An 18,632-nucleotide genomic window follows, 5' to 3' on the forward strand; every position below is an offset into this window, starting at 1 on the left:
TCTCAAGGCGTTTGCTCTACGTCGAACGACATTGAACCTTAACCCAAAGCACGAGAACCAGTCTCGTATCATCACATCATCATGGCGCCCACCACTACTACAAAGACCGTGGAGGAGCCTGTAGGTGTCGCGAAGCCGCACACTGAAGCCAAGGTTGAAGCTGACCTCCCCAAGCCCAAGGAGACTAAGGAGATCCCCTCCACATTGGCGGAGATGAGTGGGAGTATCGACCAGAGCACATTCGAGCAGATTTTGGAGATGGACGACGACGACAGTGATAGAGATTTCAGCAAGGGTATCGTGTTTGGGTTCTTCGACCAGGCTGAGAGCACATTCATCAAGATGGAGGATGCTTTGTAAGTGTTCGCGCCGCTTGCGGTTTGGTAAATCGCGCTAATCAAGCATATAGGAAGGCGGAAGATCTGAATGATCTGTCTTCTCTGGGACACTACCTGAAAGGTTCATCAGCCACGCTCGGACTCACCAAGGTCAAGGATGCATGCGAGAAGATTCAACACTACGGCGCCGGCAAGGATGAGACCGGTACGACGGACGAGCCGGACAAGAAGACCTCCCTTTCGCGCATTGAGAAGACCCTGACCCAGGTGAAAAAGGATTACAAGGAAGTAGAGGCCTTCCTGCGCAAGTATTATGGCGAAGAGGAGGAATCCTCTTAAACTTAGGACGAACAGAAACAGAAGGACAGGGTAGAATCAGGCGAGAATTCTGTGTCAGTTAACTGAATATACGCGCGAGAGCGAGGCCACACGCTCCGCCCAAGATCAATGCAATCGAGATCACCAAGTGACAGCACCATCACCACACAGCTATTTCTAAGACTGCGGAAACATGCAGGAAGACAAGACATCCATCTTGCCGCGGAAAAAAGATGATTTCATTTCTATTTTTGCCCCTTGTCTTGGCCGGGGCTGTTTGTTCCTAGAACTGTATGAACCATGAACTAAAGGGAATATGAAGAACCAGAACAAAAGGAAAAGAAAAACAAACAAAAAAGAAAAAGAAAAGGTAGATGATTGATACTTGTCGTCCTGCCTTGGTTAGCCTAGTTGCAAGATGGCCCTTGGGGGACGGATGTCGCATGCACATTGCCTTGTGGCATGATCGGGTAGTCGTTGCTTGCCAGGGAGGGCTGGGAATGCTTGGACGACCGTCGCTTTTGAGCAAATACCCCTGGGAGCTTGAGCTTCAGGAACGACAGATGAAATGGGAGGAGGTGGTGACAGCGATCACTCTCATCCGACCCTCCTTAGATCATAGATACAAGTAGGTGGTAGTTGAGTCGACTTTATCGGGTCCGGTAGCAAAGTTCGTGAGCTGCCAGACGGGAGTTTTGCCGTGGATTGTCGGACATACTTGAGTATGTACGACCGTTGCCTCACATGCACCTTTACACAAGGACCAGGCTGAGCAACGTTCGGGAGATGAGCTGGAGGTGCCTGTCGTATCCTTGGGACTCTCCCAGCGTCAACCTCCGCCCCGGGTCACGGCAGCATCCGGATGGATGTCTGCAAACAACAGATTTCCTTCCCTCGAGGAAGGTATTGATGGGATCGACAAACGGTCAACGGGTTCGTCTTAATATATATTTCGCCTCTGGGCAAAAGGAAGAAGGGGCAGGTTGTCATTTCGGTCGAAGACAGGACCCTTTTAAACCAGACTGGGGCGTTTGTCCGTGCGTTAGCGGGGGCGTCTGCCAGCCAGGGATGGTAGGGTTAGCCACCACCACCACCACCACCACCACCACCACTGCCTCCGGAAGCTACAGTAGCTAGCTAACTAGCTTTCTAGCTTATGGCTCGGGAAAGGCAACGCAGACATGACTTGGATTCTGACGGGATGGGACAGGGTCCGTGGCACTGCAGATGGTTGGGAGGTGATGATGATCATGGGGTTGTGCTGATAGCCCCTACCGTATGCCATTCATGGATGTGAGAAGGCAAGCAGGAGCAGCCAGAGGAACTGTTCCATCCAGTTTCTTTCCTCGACTCCCGTACTGTGGGTGCCTGTGTGCGACCATCCATCCATACCAACTTCCCAAGCTGGATGAGAAAAGCGCACGTTACATTGACAGCCTGTCCTGCTTGCCTACCGGCATTCTGTGCGTGTGTCTGTTCGTTTCTATATTGGATATCATGACTCAGAGGGGGATACACCCATTACTCACGAGACTGCGGTCAGACAAACTACGTCTTATTCCCGTCAGTCGGTCAGTGGTGGGATGATCCGACAACCGAACTGGTTGTCCAAGGACGAGAGCATGACATATGGGAATTGTCCCAACAAACGGATAGCTACATGCTACCTATTCACTAGCTGAGTGGGACGACGGGTATCTTTCTTGCCCTGGAAGTGCAGCTGTGGTATCTGATGACAATTATGGTGAGGATATTTGAATAAAGAGGGTTAGTGTGGTCATATGGGAGACATTGTTCATATTCTTCGTATCACAAATTGATTCCGTGACTAGCAGCAACGGCTGTGCTGCAGATACAATAGACAACAATAACACACCCTCTTTTGCTTCTGAAAATCCCATCTTTGTCTTTCCCTTGATTATCATTCTTCTCCGTTTATCAATCATAACACGTGCTGATCCAACGGGACAAGAACACACCCTCTCACCACAATCAACCATCAACCATCAACCACCCAAGCAAGCAAGCAAGCAATCACTCAACCAAGAACCGTTTCTCGGGAACCCGTGCGACAGCAGACAAAACCGGAATCGTTATCCCTGCTTGATACATCCTTACTCGAACGGAGTGAACAGTGGCGTGAGATATTACTACTTAAATCTTACATCAATCCCTACCACCACCAACCCCCAACCCCAAACCACCCCCCACAAAACAAAGACAAGACAAGAGACGAAAGAAAGAAAGAAAGATGTCCGTCTCCCCCCGCGCCAGCAAAGAAGAATTCATGGCCGCATTGGGCCTCTCCACCCAAGACCCCCAACACGAGCAATACTACCGCGCCATGAGAGTAAATCCCCCCCATCCCCCATACCCCAATTCCCCCCTATACACAACCCTACTAACAAAATACCACAAAAGGATGAAGCAATCTCAACCTACAACCACCTGAACGAAGACCCCTCCAACCTCCTCGACATCTACCGAACCACCAAACCACCATACTTCTGGCACCACATCCGGCCTGAGCGCCAGCGATGGGGGATAAATGAAATAGCGAGGAACGCGAGTCCGCTTACAAGACCGCTGTTTGCTCGCGGGATGACTAGTGGCGAGTATGGGCCGAATTGGGTCGCGGGGTGGTTGCTGTATAGTGTTTTTAGGAGTAGGGATGTGAGGAATAATAGGAATAGGAGGTTGAAGGATAAGAATGGGAATAGTGGTGGTATTTCTGGTGGGGAAGGTATGTATCTCTCCCTATCTCTCTCTTTAGTTTTATGTGTGGTTCAATTGGTATGTACATCTAACTAACTATGCTGCTATGCTGGCTGTATGTATAGGTCGGGCGAGTTCTCCTCAGATGGTGTTGAGGTATGGTGGTGGTGCTTCTGCGGCTGCTTCTGCTGGTGGTGGTAGTGGTGCTGCGAACAGTGGAAAGAAGGAGTACTATGATCCTGTTAGGAATGGTTGAGTGCAATGCAATGCAATGCAACGGGCATGGGCGTGTATAGACTAATCTCCATCCTCCTCCTCATCACCTCTCCTCTTATTTCCATTCTTCTGCGTCCTCTCCTGCTTCAACGCCTCCGTGACTCTCTGGTCCCTTTCATCCTTCCTCTCATCCCACTCCACATCATACTCCGCCGCAATATTCTTGATCTCCTTGCGCAACGTATTTCCCTCGTCAATCAATGACTCCCACAACTGCAAATCAATCCCCTTCTCCTGATACAGCTTCTTCTGCCGCGCATTGATCGTAAAATCCAACGCTGACCGGTACGATATCTCCCGGTTATGGTACAGAAACCAGAGATATCCCCCCATCAGCGTCGACAAACTCACCAGATACGTCACCGGCTCCATCGTATCCCAGCCCAGATCCGTCTCAAACGTCAACCTGTACACGAGGTACCACCACATTGCCAGGATTCCCAGCCCTCCCATCGCCACCCGCTGTGCTCCCCGGTGCGCTAGCGCATCACACTCGTGCTTGATCTCCGCGATGCCCTTGATCCGCCCGGAGATCTTCCGCAGTCTCATTCGCAGGAAGTACGTCCGCTCGTCGAACGATGGCACCGCTACTCGGATCTGATGCACCCCGGCTGGTGCGCCTTCCACGGAGACGATGAATTCCCGGGCCCGTGCTGCGTCGCGGATAAAGTCTCCAATTTCGGTGGATTGTGACCAGCGTACGAAGCGCTGCTCTCTCCTGCCGCCGCCTTCTGATTCTTCTCCCTTCTTGCTGGGCTCCGTGCGGCGCAGGTACGTGTATGTATCGTCTTCTGTGGGGATCCGCTTGCCTTCGCCGTCATCGATGCGACCCATTTCGTCGAGCTGGTGGACTTCTGCGCCGGTGCCTTCGTAGACGGCTTTTCGGGGCCGAATGGGGTGGTCTTCGATTTGGAGGGCGATGAAGGAGACGGTTGGGGGGCGGGTTTGGCCGTCTTCTTTCTTAATGGCTGGGACTTCAGACTGGATTAGTCGTTCCAGGTGGGAGAGTGGTTGTTGGGGGTGGACGAGAATAGCTATTGGTTCGATGTCTGTGTCGTCAGTACACTCTCTTCCACAATGCCATGAATTTCAGTGAGATATACCTTTATGCTCCCCCTGATAGCCGGTCGACAGCGGAATCAACAGCTTGAATAACCTCGACGGTGTCGTTAATAGCTTGCCTGTACAGTATTAACACATGCCCTGGTTTTGAAGAACAGGAAAAGATAGAGATATACCCTTCGTCATCGCATCCTCCAACTTCCCCCCTGAGTCTCCTCCCTTCTGCTCCTCCTGCACAACCCCCGTCCGATCCCTCAATCTCAACCTCTCCAATTGCTCTTTCGTCCGGGTGTTTCTCATCCCGCTACCACCAGGAATTCCTGCACGGAACCACCTCCGGTCTAGTGGCATCCAGACCGCACCACTATTGGGCTGCATATGCGCACTCCCATTGTACCCTCCTCTCGTCGTCGCAGCGCCTAATATAGCAGGAGCAGTACTGCAGGTGTTCCATCGTGCACGCGGAACTTGTGGGAGGACATGCCCGACTCGAGGAACTCGACCCAGAATTGACCGCATTGCGGTCACGTCATCGGCTATTGTAGATGGAAGTTCATATATGCACTTGTATCCTCTAGGCGCGAGAAAGATATATAGTATCCACCAGATAGGGCGATAAAAGCTGCACCGGGATCAGGGGTAAAAGTACTGGTATGAAGCCGGTAGATTTGAATTAGGATTAATCTATAAATGTAATTGTTCTCTTCCTTGCTGGCGTAGGGATTTTCCAGAGTTGCCTTGGAAGGGTAAACTTCATAATGTAGTTCGTTGGGTGATGTACGTCATGATGAGTCAGCTGTGATGATGCTTGTGTGGAGACGCGTGTCATGTCGGTTTGTTCGGTTGAGGGAGGCGAAGCAGAGGTTAATTTGGGATGTTAAGGGGTGATGATGATAACTATGATGCTGGTGTTGGCGTCATTGGGGTTTCAGTTGTTGTTCCTGAGGTCAGGTTCAGGAGGAATGGCGGTGGTGTCTGATTCATGGCTGGAGGTTGTCCAGTTGGGTGGTGGTCTAGACCGCTACGTATATATATACTTTAGCAGCAGCGGTAGTAGTCAGTGATTTCAACCTGTATAGTATATACACAAGTTTAATTGAGCGCTCATACATCAATTCACCACCCAAGATTGTGATCGCTGGCCACCCATGCAATCAATCAAACAAACTAGCCCGATCATCAGTCTGGAATCAATCCCTGTGTTCCTGCCATAGACCAATTCCATCATCCATCACCCATACCCTTCACCGCTAAAAGCGACAGCCAACAAGCACAAAGAAAAGCATTTCGATCTATCTGGTATTCAAGTCATGTCGTAAATCGTAGCATCATCAAGTATCCCAGTATTCCCTCTGCTTCACTCCCTTCCTCCTTTTCGAAGAAAATCAATCATCCGCTACTTACTGCCCAAAAGCAAGCGCCCTCGTCGGTCCAACGCCCCGTCGATCCAGTCTCCCTTCACAACTCTCCGGACTGCTCCCACCACTTCTGCTCTCGCCGCTTGTCGACATATCCGTCTCATCTCCATAGCGTCCCTTTCTTCCCGTGCCAATGGCGACCGGAATTCCCTGAATGGGTCCCCCCCGGTGTTCATGACCAGCAGGGTACATGCCGTCGTTGACAGAGAAGTTGCGGCAAATCAGGTACGCGCGCATCGCTGCATTCTCCTCAGCTAGAGTCTTCGATTCGCAAACGTCCTCCGTCTGGTATTCCCGGTTGTTGACCCGGACAATGCACGTGTAACCGCCTCCGACTGCATAGGATTCGTAGGCAGGTTCTGCCCAGTGCCGGCGTCGGCAGAGACCTGTACATGAAATGTTAATGGATGGCTGTTAAAGGACGGATGGCGATCGGATCGTGTGTTAACGCTCGGTCGCTCCGAGGGATGCAAATTCCCCGAGCGATCGACAAATCATAGAGAGTGTAGATAAGAAATCGCATCGCCTTGAGTCAATAACGACCACCACCGCCGTCGGCTTGATCCCAGCCATTGTTGTTTTTCCACCACATGCATACATGCATGGTGTCTAACATGAAGTGGGAAAAAACAGAGCATGGCCACTCGGAGGCGTTGGTCTGACCCAATGGCATAAACGAAGGGGAAGAGAAGCAAAGGTCGGACGAATGGCAAACGAAATCATCTACATACTTGCGAGGTAGAGAATATAGTACATCGTGAAGACCAGTGAATGGCCAATGGAAGGTATAGCCCTGGATGGTATCGGCCCAGTATTCGTTGCCCCAGCTCAGATCGAGACTGCACCAGATCCTGGGCAGTCACACCAAAAAGGTACCGGCACGAGTCTATGTTGACAGCGATGGTTGGTGCCCAATGATCACTCACTCACTGCCTCATATGACGGGCAATGGATGTGCTATTTTTGTGGTTCCGTTATTTTTTACAATAGCCAAAGAGCCCTGTTCACCACAAGCGGGCCGAGACAGTCGACAACGCCTAGTATAGATCAATGCAAACAAAGGGCACGAAGGACCGTGAGGGAAGGAACTAGCGGCCGAGAAGAGTCAAGCAGCATGCCTTACACTGGCGGAGGGCAGGAGGGAAAAAAAAAGAAAAGAGAGGCGAAGAATATCATGCTGGCTCAGGTATAGTCCGCTCAAATAAACAGGGTGGGACTGGTCATTGATAATTATTCCAGTCAAGGGGAAGAAAAGGGTAAAGAGAGAGTGACAACAGAGACACCGTAGGGGCAAAACTAATTACAAAAAAGCAGAAGGAAAATTAAAAATAAAATTATCATTTCAATCAAAAGAACGGCTCTCCACCGGCTCTTTCAATCTCTCCACGGATTGGCCGAGGAGAAAGGCAATAGACGAATGCCCTCCTCTCAAAAACGGTCCTAAACCTCACTAGCTTTGTTCGTCTTGTCGCCTTTCTGCTTGGAGAAAGGAACATGACAAGCGCGGTCCAAACCCTGATGCGCTGGCATGGCTTTTCACCAGTGGTCCCGCGCAAAAAAGATCCAGGACGTCCTGGCCCATCGGCCACCGTGTAATTCGCCGCCGATCCAGGCGGCTAACATATTGACATGTTGTTCAGGATAAGAGCTTTCCGGGCAAATCGGTCGATTCGGTCTACCATTCTTGCTGCAGAACGTGGGCCGGCTGTCTAGGCATGCCTTAGAAGGTGCCAGTCCGTAGTCAGCGCGGCCTTTTTGTGAATTTTATTTTCTTCCATTCTTCCTTGCGCGTCCCCTCCCCTCCCGATCCTTCGGTCTGAAATGTATCCATAAACCCCGCAGTGTAGAGGGAACAACGACTGTCGCCCTGTCAAGCAAGTCGCAACGAACGTAATGGAAGCACGGGAGAAAGACTCAAGGAAGGAGGCGTCGTGGAATCCCGCTAATGCACATTGACGATACATAACAAGGGGTTGATGTCGCGCAGATGAATCCTGGCATGGAACCACCAGAGAGAATTGGTGCTGGCGGGCTTCTTTGTACCATGAGCCGATCGTCCCTTCTGGAGGGGAAGCAGGATGCCACCAATGATGGAAGAAAGTCCCGTTGGACTCGACCGTAACTTTTTTTTCCCTCTGGCCGGGTCAATGCTGAGACGATCATGACCCTCGACGACTCGGTAAGCCATCCGAATCCGCTTCCCTTAGTTTTAGCAGACCGCTTCCTCGGGTGCCTCCTGAGTAATCCTCATGTTAAATGAACAGAATCCTTCGGGAGTCGAACAAAAGATCCAGATGTAGAAACAACCATTTAAAAATTGGCTCTAGAGGTCTCTTGCTATCGGAACCTACTAATTCACAAAAGCATCCTGGAATGTATCGGTTGCCGCGTGAAAAATCCGGATAGGCTCCAGACTGGCCGGAGTGGATCAGGCTCAGATTGGTCGAGGCGTTGGATGTTGTTGACAAGCAGGCATCGCGGATGCAATGATGAGTTGGCAATTTCGCTTCGTGCGGCGGGGAATCCATGCCACTTCGACACGAAGTGAGCAAAGGATGAGGAGAAAGGAGGAGGTTAGTTAACCTTGCAGAGTAACCTGAGAGGCTTTTCTCCCACTTATTCAGCACGACCCCGGGGAATTTGGTGGCCTTTGGCTCCAACTCGACACCCGTTGGGCCACTGCTTCTTCTTCCCTCGTTTGGCTGATTGACGGGTTGCAGCATATTTGCTCAGTGTGTCTGTGCATGGTGTAAGTCCGTCCTTTTTTTGTGGCCCTCGCGTCGCGATGGTGACATGTACCGCTTGGATGTTTGTGGAAGCGAGGGCGGGCCATGCCTTTCTTTCCCCTCTGCCTTCTTAGCCGCCTTGTCCTTTTTCTACTTATCGTGGTCTTCATTCTTGAGGCGCCAGGGGATAGGGTCAAACGTGGGAGAAGCACAGATCGAATGCCCAGTCAATACTGTCCCCTAGTCTTGACTAACTGCCAGGACCGTTTCAGCGGGGTCTTGTAGTTTCAAAAGGACTACTGGAGAGGGGCATCAAGTGGCCAAACTTTGAGCAGCTGATGTCGTACCAAAGAGTTTAACCCCGGATCTTGTCGCAAGCCAGCAAGAAACCATTGGTTTGATCATCTCATCTTCATGCTGGCTGCTTCCTGGCTTTTCCTGCTTCCCCTCAGTGCGGAGGCCAGCCAAACTATCTTACATGCGTGTAACAAGCTTATGAACAATTGATTCTTACATGCGTCATACTGTACAAATTATACTTTTCATTTGATATAGTTCCCCTGCTCGATAGCTTGACCCTGTCCCATCACCATTCGGGCTTGATCGGACGGTGCTCGCACCATACCCGCAGGCTCTCCGCGGCCGCATGGGGTACCACGAAGATCGGGTGAAAGGCTTTCAACCGGTCCTTCTCATCGAATACATTCTGGTCGGAGGATGAATCATCCGAAGCAGGGATGGGTGTGCATTTCCAGGAATACGCCGAACCAAAGCCCTCATCAGAGCTGACGCTGGAAGTGGTGTGGTAATGATAATACTGGGTTGAGCTCAAGCCTGTCAGCGTGTAGCAGGTGTGGTACGAATCCGGATGCCTAGTAGCCATAGTTAGCCTGACCACACTGTGAAAGGAATCGGAAGAGGAAGGGAGTTACGTACTTCCCAGGCTTATCACGGAGCCCCCCGAACTTGGACTGGCAACAACCAAGGATATATCTGGTTAACCCTTCACGGCTGTAGAGATTGGCAGGGACCCGCTCCGGGCCTGTAGCTGACTGGACTCCGTTGAGGGCAGACTGAACTAATGGCCAGCAGGTGCCAACCCAGTGGCTGTAGCAGCCATCCACCAATTTATTGGTCCTTCCCGAAAACCCTCCTTCGGGGGCGTACTGTCGAGCAGAAAGCCAGCTCAGGAGTAAAGGAACATCCATGCACCTGATGTTATCAGCGGAAGCGGGGAGAACAACATGAGAATGCACCTCTTACCTCGACACCATGACTTCTGGTGGGCCCATGAGGCACAGACATGCCAAAGCACAGAAAGTATAGGCACCATGCGCCTCAGAACCGGGGCTTCCGGAAATGCCGCCTTCGTATGTTTGGCCTGCAGTCCAGATCAGTCTAGTCCGGCAGTTTAGGGATGCGAAGCTCTTACACCTCGACAGGTACTCCGAGAGGCCACTGGTGAATGTCTCGAGACCGTGCTGCCGAGCTTCGGCATCAGGGGGTAATTCCAGTGGCAAATTCAGTAGCGAATGGACCACCATGGCGCAATAGGCGCCTCTGACCAAATTTTAGCAAAAGGCAAAAGGTGGATGCGAAGCAAGCAACGGGAGAAAATACCGCACGTCTTCTTCCCCGCCCACGCAGACCCTAAAGCCGCCATCAGGCTGCTTCAAGCTGCCTAGCCATCTCCACCTAGGCCCAGGTCAGCATGCATTGATGCTCAAGTCAGGTACCATAATTACTCACATCGCCTCCCGATCGATTAGTTCGAATGCCTCTTCGCCTCCGACCATGGCTAAAGCGAGCACTGTGGCATAGCTAGAGGCGCAGTGGGACAGTTGCCCGTGACCTCCTCCCATACCCCCTGTAGGATTTTGCATTGGCGTAAACGTGGAAATGACACTAGAGAGAGGATTTAGACATGGTCGTTGGATAGAAAGGTGGTAATTGAGAGCCAGAATCGCAGCAGCGTAGCTATGATCAATCTGCACGCTGTCAAACGCACAGCTCAATTATTGCTTACCGTTCACGGTATTTGGTGACATCTTCCCCCAGGAGGCTTAATCCGGCCAGCACCCAGTAGACCATCCAAGGTCGGCTTGCATCCATGCCAGCGAAGCCCTCTGGATAGTCCTCCAAAGAATCGTATAAGTAGATGAGGTGGTCATTCTGGTTCAGAGATGGTACTCCGAATCGGTTGAATGGACCTGCCTGGCTGTTGTGAATGCCTTTCAAGAAGGGCAGACATTTGTTGACGGTCTCACTTTGGACCTCAGAGGTCTCGGTGCACAGGGCATCTAGCAGCGAGGGCAGCTCTTGAAACAACGCCGGAACTCCGGGATGTGCTTGGGGCTCATACATGCCGCCGCTGCTGTTGCTGCGTTGGTCTAGCGATGTGTGCTTCCTAGGTGTAGGCGCCGAGGGTTGACGGCGTCCTATTGACGAACTAGTAGATTTTGTGTCTCTACCCTGAGCGTCTGTTGGCCTGGATGTTTGGTTGGATGAAAAACGAACTTTGCGACGCGGCTTCCCTGCGGCGGCGATAACGATCGGCATGGAACGACCTGGAGTTTGAATATATGATTTCGGGTCTACTGTTTATTGGCGCGATCGAGAATGATCGAGATGAGCCTGGGTCCGATTGTTCTCCTCTTTCATGAATGGAGATGACAGCTGCCATGGCCGCCCGCAGAATCCATTGTTCTTTCTCCCCGCCGCAGTTGCAAGTCAGGTGGGCCCCTCGTCGACTCCTCAGGCCAGAAGCCCCAGTCGAGTTGGGCGAACAAACCAAGTGCGCAAGATAGAGAACCTCGGTTCCGCGAAGATAAGGCTGTGGAATTTAGTGGATGTGGCTATTATGGATGATGGATGGGAATGATTTCTTTATCCTCATTCACTTCCCCCAACATCTGTCAGATTCTTACATGGTGGTGTGGTGTCAAATCAACCCACACTGTGTTGCCGGCACGTTCCCGAGGCATCTTCGTCTGCTGCTCTTTGTTTTCCTTTTTCTTCGTGACGGATGGATCCCGTGACCCCCTTTCTTCCTTTTTTCGCAGGCAGCCAGCCCATGGCCGATGAGGAATGGATCGCCGCTTTCACTCTCCCACTCAGGCTAGTGGGCATTCCGGTCGGCGGCCGGAAGTCTTAATCCTTGTAGTTAAGATGCAGCTCCTTCAGACTCCATGACTCGACCATGAGGGGTCAAAGGGTCTCAGGGGACCTTCTCCTCTCCTTCCAACCTCTTTCCTCCCCCCTATCCTGTCTCTTTGTCTGGACGTTGAATCGACCGGAAGAAACTCAAGTGGTTTCCCGACCCTTCCAACCCTGTCCTAGCCGACTCAAGCGACGGGATTGAGCGCGCGCATCAAACCAGGCAGGATTTAAAGTTATTGACGCTGGATTTTAGTAGTCTACTACAACACAAAGTCTACTTCCTAGACTACGCTACGTTGTCTTTGACTAAAGATTTCGGGCACTGACCATCGACACTACTACTGCAGATCCGCTTCCCGTGTGTCGTCTCCTCTGTGACCTCACAAACATCGCGACCGTGCTAATAATAAGATTTCCATGGCTGCTGCGACTTAAGCGCCAACGTCGTCAGCCGGCGCAACCGTCTGGACATTGTTGGCTCTGGAGACATTAAAGCGACGCGCTGGAGATAGTATGTATGGCTTGCGGCCGCTGGCGTGGCGAGCTGCGAGTCAGAAGTCCGTGGTGCTGATATGTTTCATAGCCAGCGAATCGAGTTGTCGAGCCCCATCGGAGTGGAGTTCACGGGCTTGGATTTCATATGCAGAACGTTTCCTTACGCCTGGGCTGGCTCGTTGCCTGCTTTAGGGAGGTGTGTCTGTTTCCCTTTTCCCCTTCGAGGGAGCTCCGCGGCCAAGACCGTTTGTGTTTCTTTTTTACTTTCTTTGCACGGCCCCGTGGAGGAGGTGACCACCCCAATGGCGCTGACATAGCCCTGCGCCTGCATGTTTGTTGAGAACCAATTTTGGATCTGTCACGTTTCTCCTCCCATTTTACGAGCCGAGCTGGCGGTTATGGGAAATGTCTTTGTCGACCCTTGCTAAAATTATCTAAACGGGTGGGGTCACGGAAGTCACAAGGAAAAAAGTGGGAAGGCCAAGTAAGAGGAAGAGCAGAAAGGACCCTGTAACCACTACGGAGGAAGAGACAGACATCCGCAGCATGTACATGCCAACGCGCCGCGGGATTGCATATGCCTATCTTCATGATGATGACTTACCCAGAAAGGTAAAACGAGGGGGACGTGAAGTTGCCTCGACCCTTATCGACTCCTCATCATCTCATCATTTCATCATCGTCAAGAGAAGAGGGTTGCAGATAAGGAGGGATGATGTGCTCTTGGGGATTCCGGGGAGGGGAATCGTACAGTAGTAGTCGTACCTAGTTGGCCTCGAGGGGCAAGGCCTGTGGCATGCTGATGAACCTTGGAGCTACTGCACCGTCAGCCACCTTGTTGGCACGAAATCAACATGTGTGCGCCAGTGATTGCTTACTGATTGGGAGGATGGGCGTTATTGGGCCGAGATGATTATCACCTACCGTGAACTAACAGGCCATCCCGGTCGAGGGGACGGGGGAAGGGGACGAATGGCAGCCAGGCCAGAGGCTGTTAGATGTATGTAGGTAAGCCCGGACGTACATCAACAATAGTCCTCCTGTCCACCTCGTTGAACCTGAAGTTTGCCTGTCACTGGCGAGGACTCACGTACAATACAGTTTATGTCCTTTGATTCGGTGGTACGGGAGGCGTTGAGTCAGCGAGGGTCCTTTTCCGAGGTCGCTCAGTCCTTGACTAGTAACTCAAAGAGAGATAGTTTGAGTTTTAACACTAACGGCCCTCGGGGCAAAGCGACGAAGCAGAAAAAGAAAATATTGCCACGGCCGACCTTTCGATCGGAGACAATTGCCAATAATCGTGGCGCCTTAGTCAATAATGCTCCATCGAATCCAGTCTCAACCGATCTTGACGGTTTCCACTGATCTCCCTTTCCCGAATGTGATCCCGTGTCTCGACAACGGAAAATTCCGTCCGGTACCGCGGTAGCCCAAGCAGGCTTTTGTTGGTTTCCCAGTTCCAAGGCTGAGTAGCACTACAGCTCGAAGGTGCGACTATGGCTACTATGCTACTATGCCACTATGATTACTAGTTGACTGACAACAAATCATCTGCCTGATGAGAATCTTTCTTGAGCGAGGTACTACTGACGTAGGGCAGTGCTACGCTGGAGGGCAGTTGAGGGAGTCACTGGTACATGGTCGGTACGTGGCTCGGACGTGGGACGCCAACGAGAGCAGGCTAATCCGATGCATGGGCGTATGGGGCTAGTACTGCCGTCGCGCGCATCCCATGGTCAGCAGCTACTAACTAGTTAGTCCACTCGGGCTAGTCTAGTCTTTTTTTCCTTCTTCCCTTTCTCTTTTGCTTTCGCTTTCTCTCAGTTGGCAGGCTTCCAATTTGTCCAAGATCGAGAAAGGGCTGATAATCATGAGACTTGTCAATTGAACAGTTAGCAGTAGTTCGATCCTGGTGCCATACTGGGTTAACCGGTCTCTAGCATATTGTGAGATGTAGGGTCCTACGGATCGAACTCAGATAGGACTAGTGTGAAGACCATGTTGGCTCTTTCGTCTTGTCTCGTTGGAGTGGCACTATGGTTGTCTGCCTTTTTCTTTTGTATGTTGTTTCTTTTTTTTCTCTTTTGTTTTCTTCATCCAATCTTTTTTTTTTAATTACTTTTTTTTTTCTTTTTTTTTTTTTCTTTTTTCTTTTTTCTTTCTTCTACTGTGGATATCATCTCGTTCTCCATTTTGGCGCCCGGGGAAGAAAAGCAGACTACTGTACGTGCTAACCTAGGACACAGTAGTAGATAGTCAGTAACTGATAGTAAGTAAGTATAGTAAAAGTAAGTAGTTCATCAGCTCTGGATGGAGCAACGCCACTCTCCAAGTAAGTAGTCAAAGGGTCGTGGCATTAAGCCCACCGGGGGGAAGATCCAACCCAGCCTCTCTTTTCAATTTTCCCGGGACAGTCTTTTGACTTCGTTCACGATTCCCCACTCGGATGGTGATAACTCCTTCCCAGGATCCCCTAGCGTATCTCCGGCCGACGCAACTCCCGCCTCACCGCTGCTTTGCTCCCCACCGCTAGCCTGGCTTTTGCCCGCCATGGCCTCATCCTATCGCCCGGCTTCGTCCTCTTCTTCTCGCTTTGCACCCCCGGATTCTGGGCTTTCTGCTCATCCGAAGCCCTCTTCTGGTCCTCAGGCTTCATCAATCAATCAGTATTCCCACGTCTTCCTTCCTATCCCACCCCCCTCCCAATCCCCAATCCCCAATCCCCATTTCCCTACTACACCCACCCATATTCATCACGCCCTTATTTGTTTTTTGTACCACCCAGTGTCTGTCTGTCTAACTGTCTGTCTGTCTGTCTGTCTATTTGTCTATTTGTCTATCTGTCTGTCCTGCTGGCTTGCCTGTCTGTCTATCGCTTGAGTTTTTTATTCCTTTTTTCCTTTTCATTACTCCCTCCTCTTATTCATTTCTTTTTATTTTCCTCTTTTATTTCCCTCTTCAGTGTCCAGCAAAGTTCATGCAATCCTTTCCTTTTCCTCTTCTTCACCGTTGGTAAATAGTTTCCTGTTGTCAGCATCATGTCGAATGTCGATTTATCAAGCGACGGCTTCATTGGCCTGGACTACGACTCGAGGAATTACCTCCAAGCTCACTCATGGCCCGTGGCGGTGGACCATCAGGCCTCTCAGCGATCGGATGGAGCGCGAGACATCTCGCCCTTGCAAACCAGCGGTCACGCTTACGATCAATCGGTAGCTCAGGATCCTAATCTGATGGTCGACTGGCACTTCCAGCACTTGCAACCCCACCTTCAGTACTCCCATGAGGAGGCCTCCTCCGCTCCCCAGCAGTTCACCACCGCCGCTAGCTATGGCATGTCTATCCACTCTTCCCCCGTGGATCTCATGTCTGGAGCCCACGGCCACATGAGCACGAGCCTGCTCGATGGCTCTTATTTGCCCCTCTCTGCGCCGGTCGACATGGTTCCATTCCCTTACCATGACCTCCAGGCCGACCTCATGGCTTTCCCTCCAGCCGCCGATGGCTTACCAGATCTGTCCGCCTACAGCGCACCGCAGAATGTTCTGGAGAGCAGCTCACCCACCGACACCTACCTGGAGGTCCGTTCTCTGTCCAGTAGCGACAATGGCTGGAGCACCATTGAGCCCCGCCGCTCCCATGAATTCTCCTACCCGGACCAGGGCATCTTTATCAATCCCACCCAGACCCTCCACGACCGGTCTCTGTCCGAGTCGTCCTATTCCACCTCATACGGCAGCTTCGTGGAGATTACGAATCCCATCAATTCGCCCAGCTCTGACACCAACTTCGACACTGCTTTCAACCACAGCATGACTCGTCGGGTCTCTTATGACCATACCTCGCATGGTTCGCAGTCCCCGACTGCGGTTAGCCCCGTGGCCATTGTACGACCCATTCCGGTGCCTTCCAAGAAGGCGTCGACCCCGCCTACTCGGTCTGCAGCATCAACTTCATCGGCTTCCCCTCCTAGCCGGAAGCCGTCCCGTAAGAGCCCGATTGCTGCCAAGACAGCCGAGACCAAGGTCCGTAAGCAGTCGCAAAATGGAAAGCCAGAGACCGAGAAGCGTGTTGGCAAGCGTAAGGGGCCGCTCAAGCCGGACCAACGGAAACAAGCCAGCGAGATCCGCAAGCTGCGCGCGTGCCTGCGTTGCAAGTTCTTGAAGAAAACTGTAAGATAGACCCCACCTTATCGATGCGACATACTGATTGAGTGAATAGTGCGATAAAGGAGAACCCTGCGCGGGCTGTCAACCCTCGCATGCGCGGTTGTGGCAGGTTCCCTGCACGCGCATTGACATCAAAGAGATCGGCTATTTCATGAAGGACTGGAAGGCGGACTACGATCGTCACGTCAATTATGATTTCACGGTCGGAAACATCAAGGGGTTCTCGGATCTGGAGACGACTCTCTTCATCACTCATGGCTACGGTCAGGTTCTTCCCATCAATGCCCGCGAGGTCTACGTACACGACGATCAGTGCTTCAAGGTCGACTGGGTCGAGTCTATGCACCGGGAACCGACGCCATACGAGGTGGAAACGGCCAGGCTCTCCGCTGGAATGGAAGGCATTTCGCACGCTATGCTCTCGGATTATCTGGATCGCCACATTGACGGCAACGGAACGTTTGAGAAGTTTGTGGATGACTACTTCGAAGGCACACCTTTCCTGACGCAGATGCTGAAGACGGCCTTCCGGTATTACTACCGCACGAAGTTGCCCGTGATTCGCAAGGCGTTGAAGCTCATCATTGCCTACAACCTGACGCTTCACGTTACCATGGTGGAGGGTATTGGCGAGGAGGAGCAGTTCAAGGGAAAGATCAACGACAAGTCGTCCAAGTTCAGTGGCAAGACGATAGCGCCTGTGATGGTCAACTTCCAGGTCAAGTGTGCCATGGCGAACATGTGGCGAGAGTTGCAGAAAGATGTGCTGGAAGAGCTCTCTAGCCTCTACTCTAGTGTCTACAGTGGAGAGAAGCTCAAGAACTGGCCGACAATTTTCATTCTGGCTTCGATACTTTTGGCCGTGTGGGAGGAGATGCAGTTTGACTGCCATTATCGGACTCCGGTATGTGGAATGAACGTGTGTGCAAGCCGTGATGCTGACGTGTCGCAGGATGCTGCCGCTGTTGAGAAGTTCTGCAACGATATGGAGACCACGCCGGTGGGAGTCATCGTCGGTCTGTTCCAGGCGATTTCACAAAAGCTGCCTGCGTTTACGGACTGGGAGACGACCAAACACCACCACCTGCTGCACTCGAATCCCGATGTCTGCAACACAATGACCGAGGTCCGCCAACATGTTACGCAATTTGGTAAGCAGCGATCCTTAAACCTCGTGTATTAGTGCAATGAAAGCTAACCCTGTGTAGAGAGCTATCTTCGGGGCCGCTCTGGTTCCAAGTTCAACCGCAATGACTTCGACTGTTTATCCAACAAATTTGTTTCCCGACTTGTGATTCGCGCAAACTAAACGACGTGTAACGAGCTTTAAGATGACGGCATTATGATTATGACACCAGCCCCGCATCAGCGAGCGCCTTGCTTTCGTACTTTCGCCTTGTCATCACGAAGCTTTTCATTCCTTTGTTTTATGAGGCTCTCTGGGAGTGGGAACCCTGGAGGGCCGCTCTAGCCTGAAGCATCTGTCCGATTTAGCAACCTTTTACCTTCTCAGTGGTATACCTTTCTCGCACAGTATTTACAATAGCGATGATGAGGATCACGAATGTCATGATATTGTACGGTCACGACCTGATTGGCAGCGGATGACGAGGGCAACTGCGTTGCCGACTCATGCTGGAGGCTAGTTCTCGCTTCATGAAGCTGCGTGTTTGCATTTGTGTCCTTGATTAGCGTGTTTATAGGATGAATCATGATTAAAAAGTATGCCAGTGTAGCCGATGTGCCAGTAATGTGTAGCCGAAATGCCAGTATGTGTAGTTACCCGAGTATGTCCGCATCTTGCAGCATACCATTGAACCCCTACCAATATAACAGTATAACATTACTACACATTTAGTTAAAATAGTCAAGAAGCATTGACCATACATACCCACCACCTCACAATCCCACCACACTAACCCAAAAATCCAGTCAAACACACAACAACCTCTGTTA

At 51.4% G+C, this 18,632-nt stretch overlaps 8 protein-coding genes across 8 annotated transcripts; 5 read left to right on the forward strand and 3 right to left on the reverse strand.

The window, feature by feature from the left end:
- Positions 1-81: 81 nt before the first annotated feature.
- An04g06570 (uncharacterized protein) lies at positions 82-677 on the forward strand (the record flags this gene model as incomplete). Its single annotated transcript, XM_059747597.1, has 2 exons — positions 82-356; positions 410-677. The coding sequence occupies 2 exons, from the start codon at positions 82-84 to the stop codon at positions 675-677; spliced, it is 543 nt and encodes a 180-aa protein (XP_059603614.1).
- A 353-nt stretch (positions 678-1,030) lies between these two features.
- An04g06580 (uncharacterized protein) lies at positions 1,031-3,627 on the forward strand (the record flags this gene model as incomplete). Its single annotated transcript, XM_059747598.1, has 9 exons — positions 1,031-1,234; positions 1,424-1,589; positions 1,678-1,785; positions 1,827-1,894; positions 1,966-2,079; positions 2,165-2,234; positions 2,335-2,400; positions 2,509-3,399; positions 3,497-3,627. 9 exons carry the CDS (start codon positions 1,031-1,033, stop codon positions 3,625-3,627), a joined length of 1,818 nt encoding a protein of 605 aa, XP_059603615.1.
- A 41-nt stretch (positions 3,628-3,668) lies between these two features.
- An04g06590 (uncharacterized protein) lies at positions 3,669-5,228 on the reverse strand (the record flags this gene model as incomplete). The annotated part of the gene is made up of 3 exons (XM_059747599.1): positions 3,669-4,696; positions 4,751-4,828; positions 4,886-5,228. The coding sequence occupies 3 exons, from the start codon at positions 5,226-5,228 to the stop codon at positions 3,669-3,671; spliced, it is 1,449 nt and encodes a 482-aa protein (XP_059603616.1).
- A 494-nt stretch (positions 5,229-5,722) lies between these two features.
- Positions 5,723-6,883, reverse strand: An04g06600 (uncharacterized protein; the record flags this gene model as incomplete). Its single annotated transcript, XM_059747600.1, has 4 exons — positions 5,723-5,780; positions 5,951-6,001; positions 6,114-6,513; positions 6,859-6,883. The coding sequence occupies 4 exons, from the start codon at positions 6,881-6,883 to the stop codon at positions 5,723-5,725; spliced, it is 534 nt and encodes a 177-aa protein (XP_059603617.1).
- Positions 6,884-6,905: 22 nt separating this feature from the next.
- Positions 6,906-9,097, forward strand: An04g06610 (hypothetical protein; the record flags this gene model as incomplete). Its single annotated transcript, XM_059747601.1, has 8 exons — positions 6,906-6,999; positions 7,126-7,313; positions 7,618-7,719; positions 7,821-7,860; positions 8,098-8,232; positions 8,600-8,700; positions 8,752-8,840; positions 9,031-9,097. 8 exons carry the CDS (start codon positions 6,906-6,908, stop codon positions 9,095-9,097), a joined length of 816 nt encoding a protein of 271 aa, XP_059603618.1.
- A 342-nt stretch (positions 9,098-9,439) lies between these two features.
- Positions 9,440-11,412, reverse strand: An04g06620 (uncharacterized protein; the record flags this gene model as incomplete). The annotated part of the gene is made up of 7 exons (XM_001401989.3): positions 9,440-9,725; positions 9,790-10,065; positions 10,117-10,234; positions 10,286-10,413; positions 10,474-10,548; positions 10,603-10,758; positions 10,880-11,412. The coding sequence occupies 7 exons, from the start codon at positions 11,410-11,412 to the stop codon at positions 9,440-9,442; spliced, it is 1,572 nt and encodes a 523-aa protein (XP_001402026.1).
- Positions 11,413-11,926: 514 nt separating this feature from the next.
- An04g06630 (hypothetical protein) lies at positions 11,927-14,395 on the forward strand (the record flags this gene model as incomplete). Its single annotated transcript, XM_059747602.1, has 10 exons — positions 11,927-12,000; positions 12,325-12,474; positions 12,557-12,703; positions 12,972-13,202; positions 13,288-13,363; positions 13,445-13,507; positions 13,639-13,861; positions 13,965-13,995; positions 14,103-14,217; positions 14,339-14,395. The coding sequence occupies 10 exons, from the start codon at positions 11,927-11,929 to the stop codon at positions 14,393-14,395; spliced, it is 1,167 nt and encodes a 388-aa protein (XP_059603619.1).
- Positions 14,396-15,545: 1,150 nt separating this feature from the next.
- An04g06640 (uncharacterized protein) lies at positions 15,546-17,985 on the forward strand (the record flags this gene model as incomplete). The annotated part of the gene is made up of 4 exons (XM_001401991.3): positions 15,546-16,679; positions 16,729-17,580; positions 17,629-17,827; positions 17,885-17,985. 4 exons carry the CDS (start codon positions 15,546-15,548, stop codon positions 17,983-17,985), a joined length of 2,286 nt encoding a protein of 761 aa, XP_001402028.1.
- Between the last annotated feature and the right edge of the window lie 647 nt (positions 17,986-18,632).

This window comes from Aspergillus niger (genome assembly GCF_000002855.4).
Source record: "Aspergillus niger supercontig An04".
Classification (NCBI taxonomy): domain Eukaryota; kingdom Fungi; phylum Ascomycota; class Eurotiomycetes; order Eurotiales; family Aspergillaceae; genus Aspergillus; species Aspergillus niger.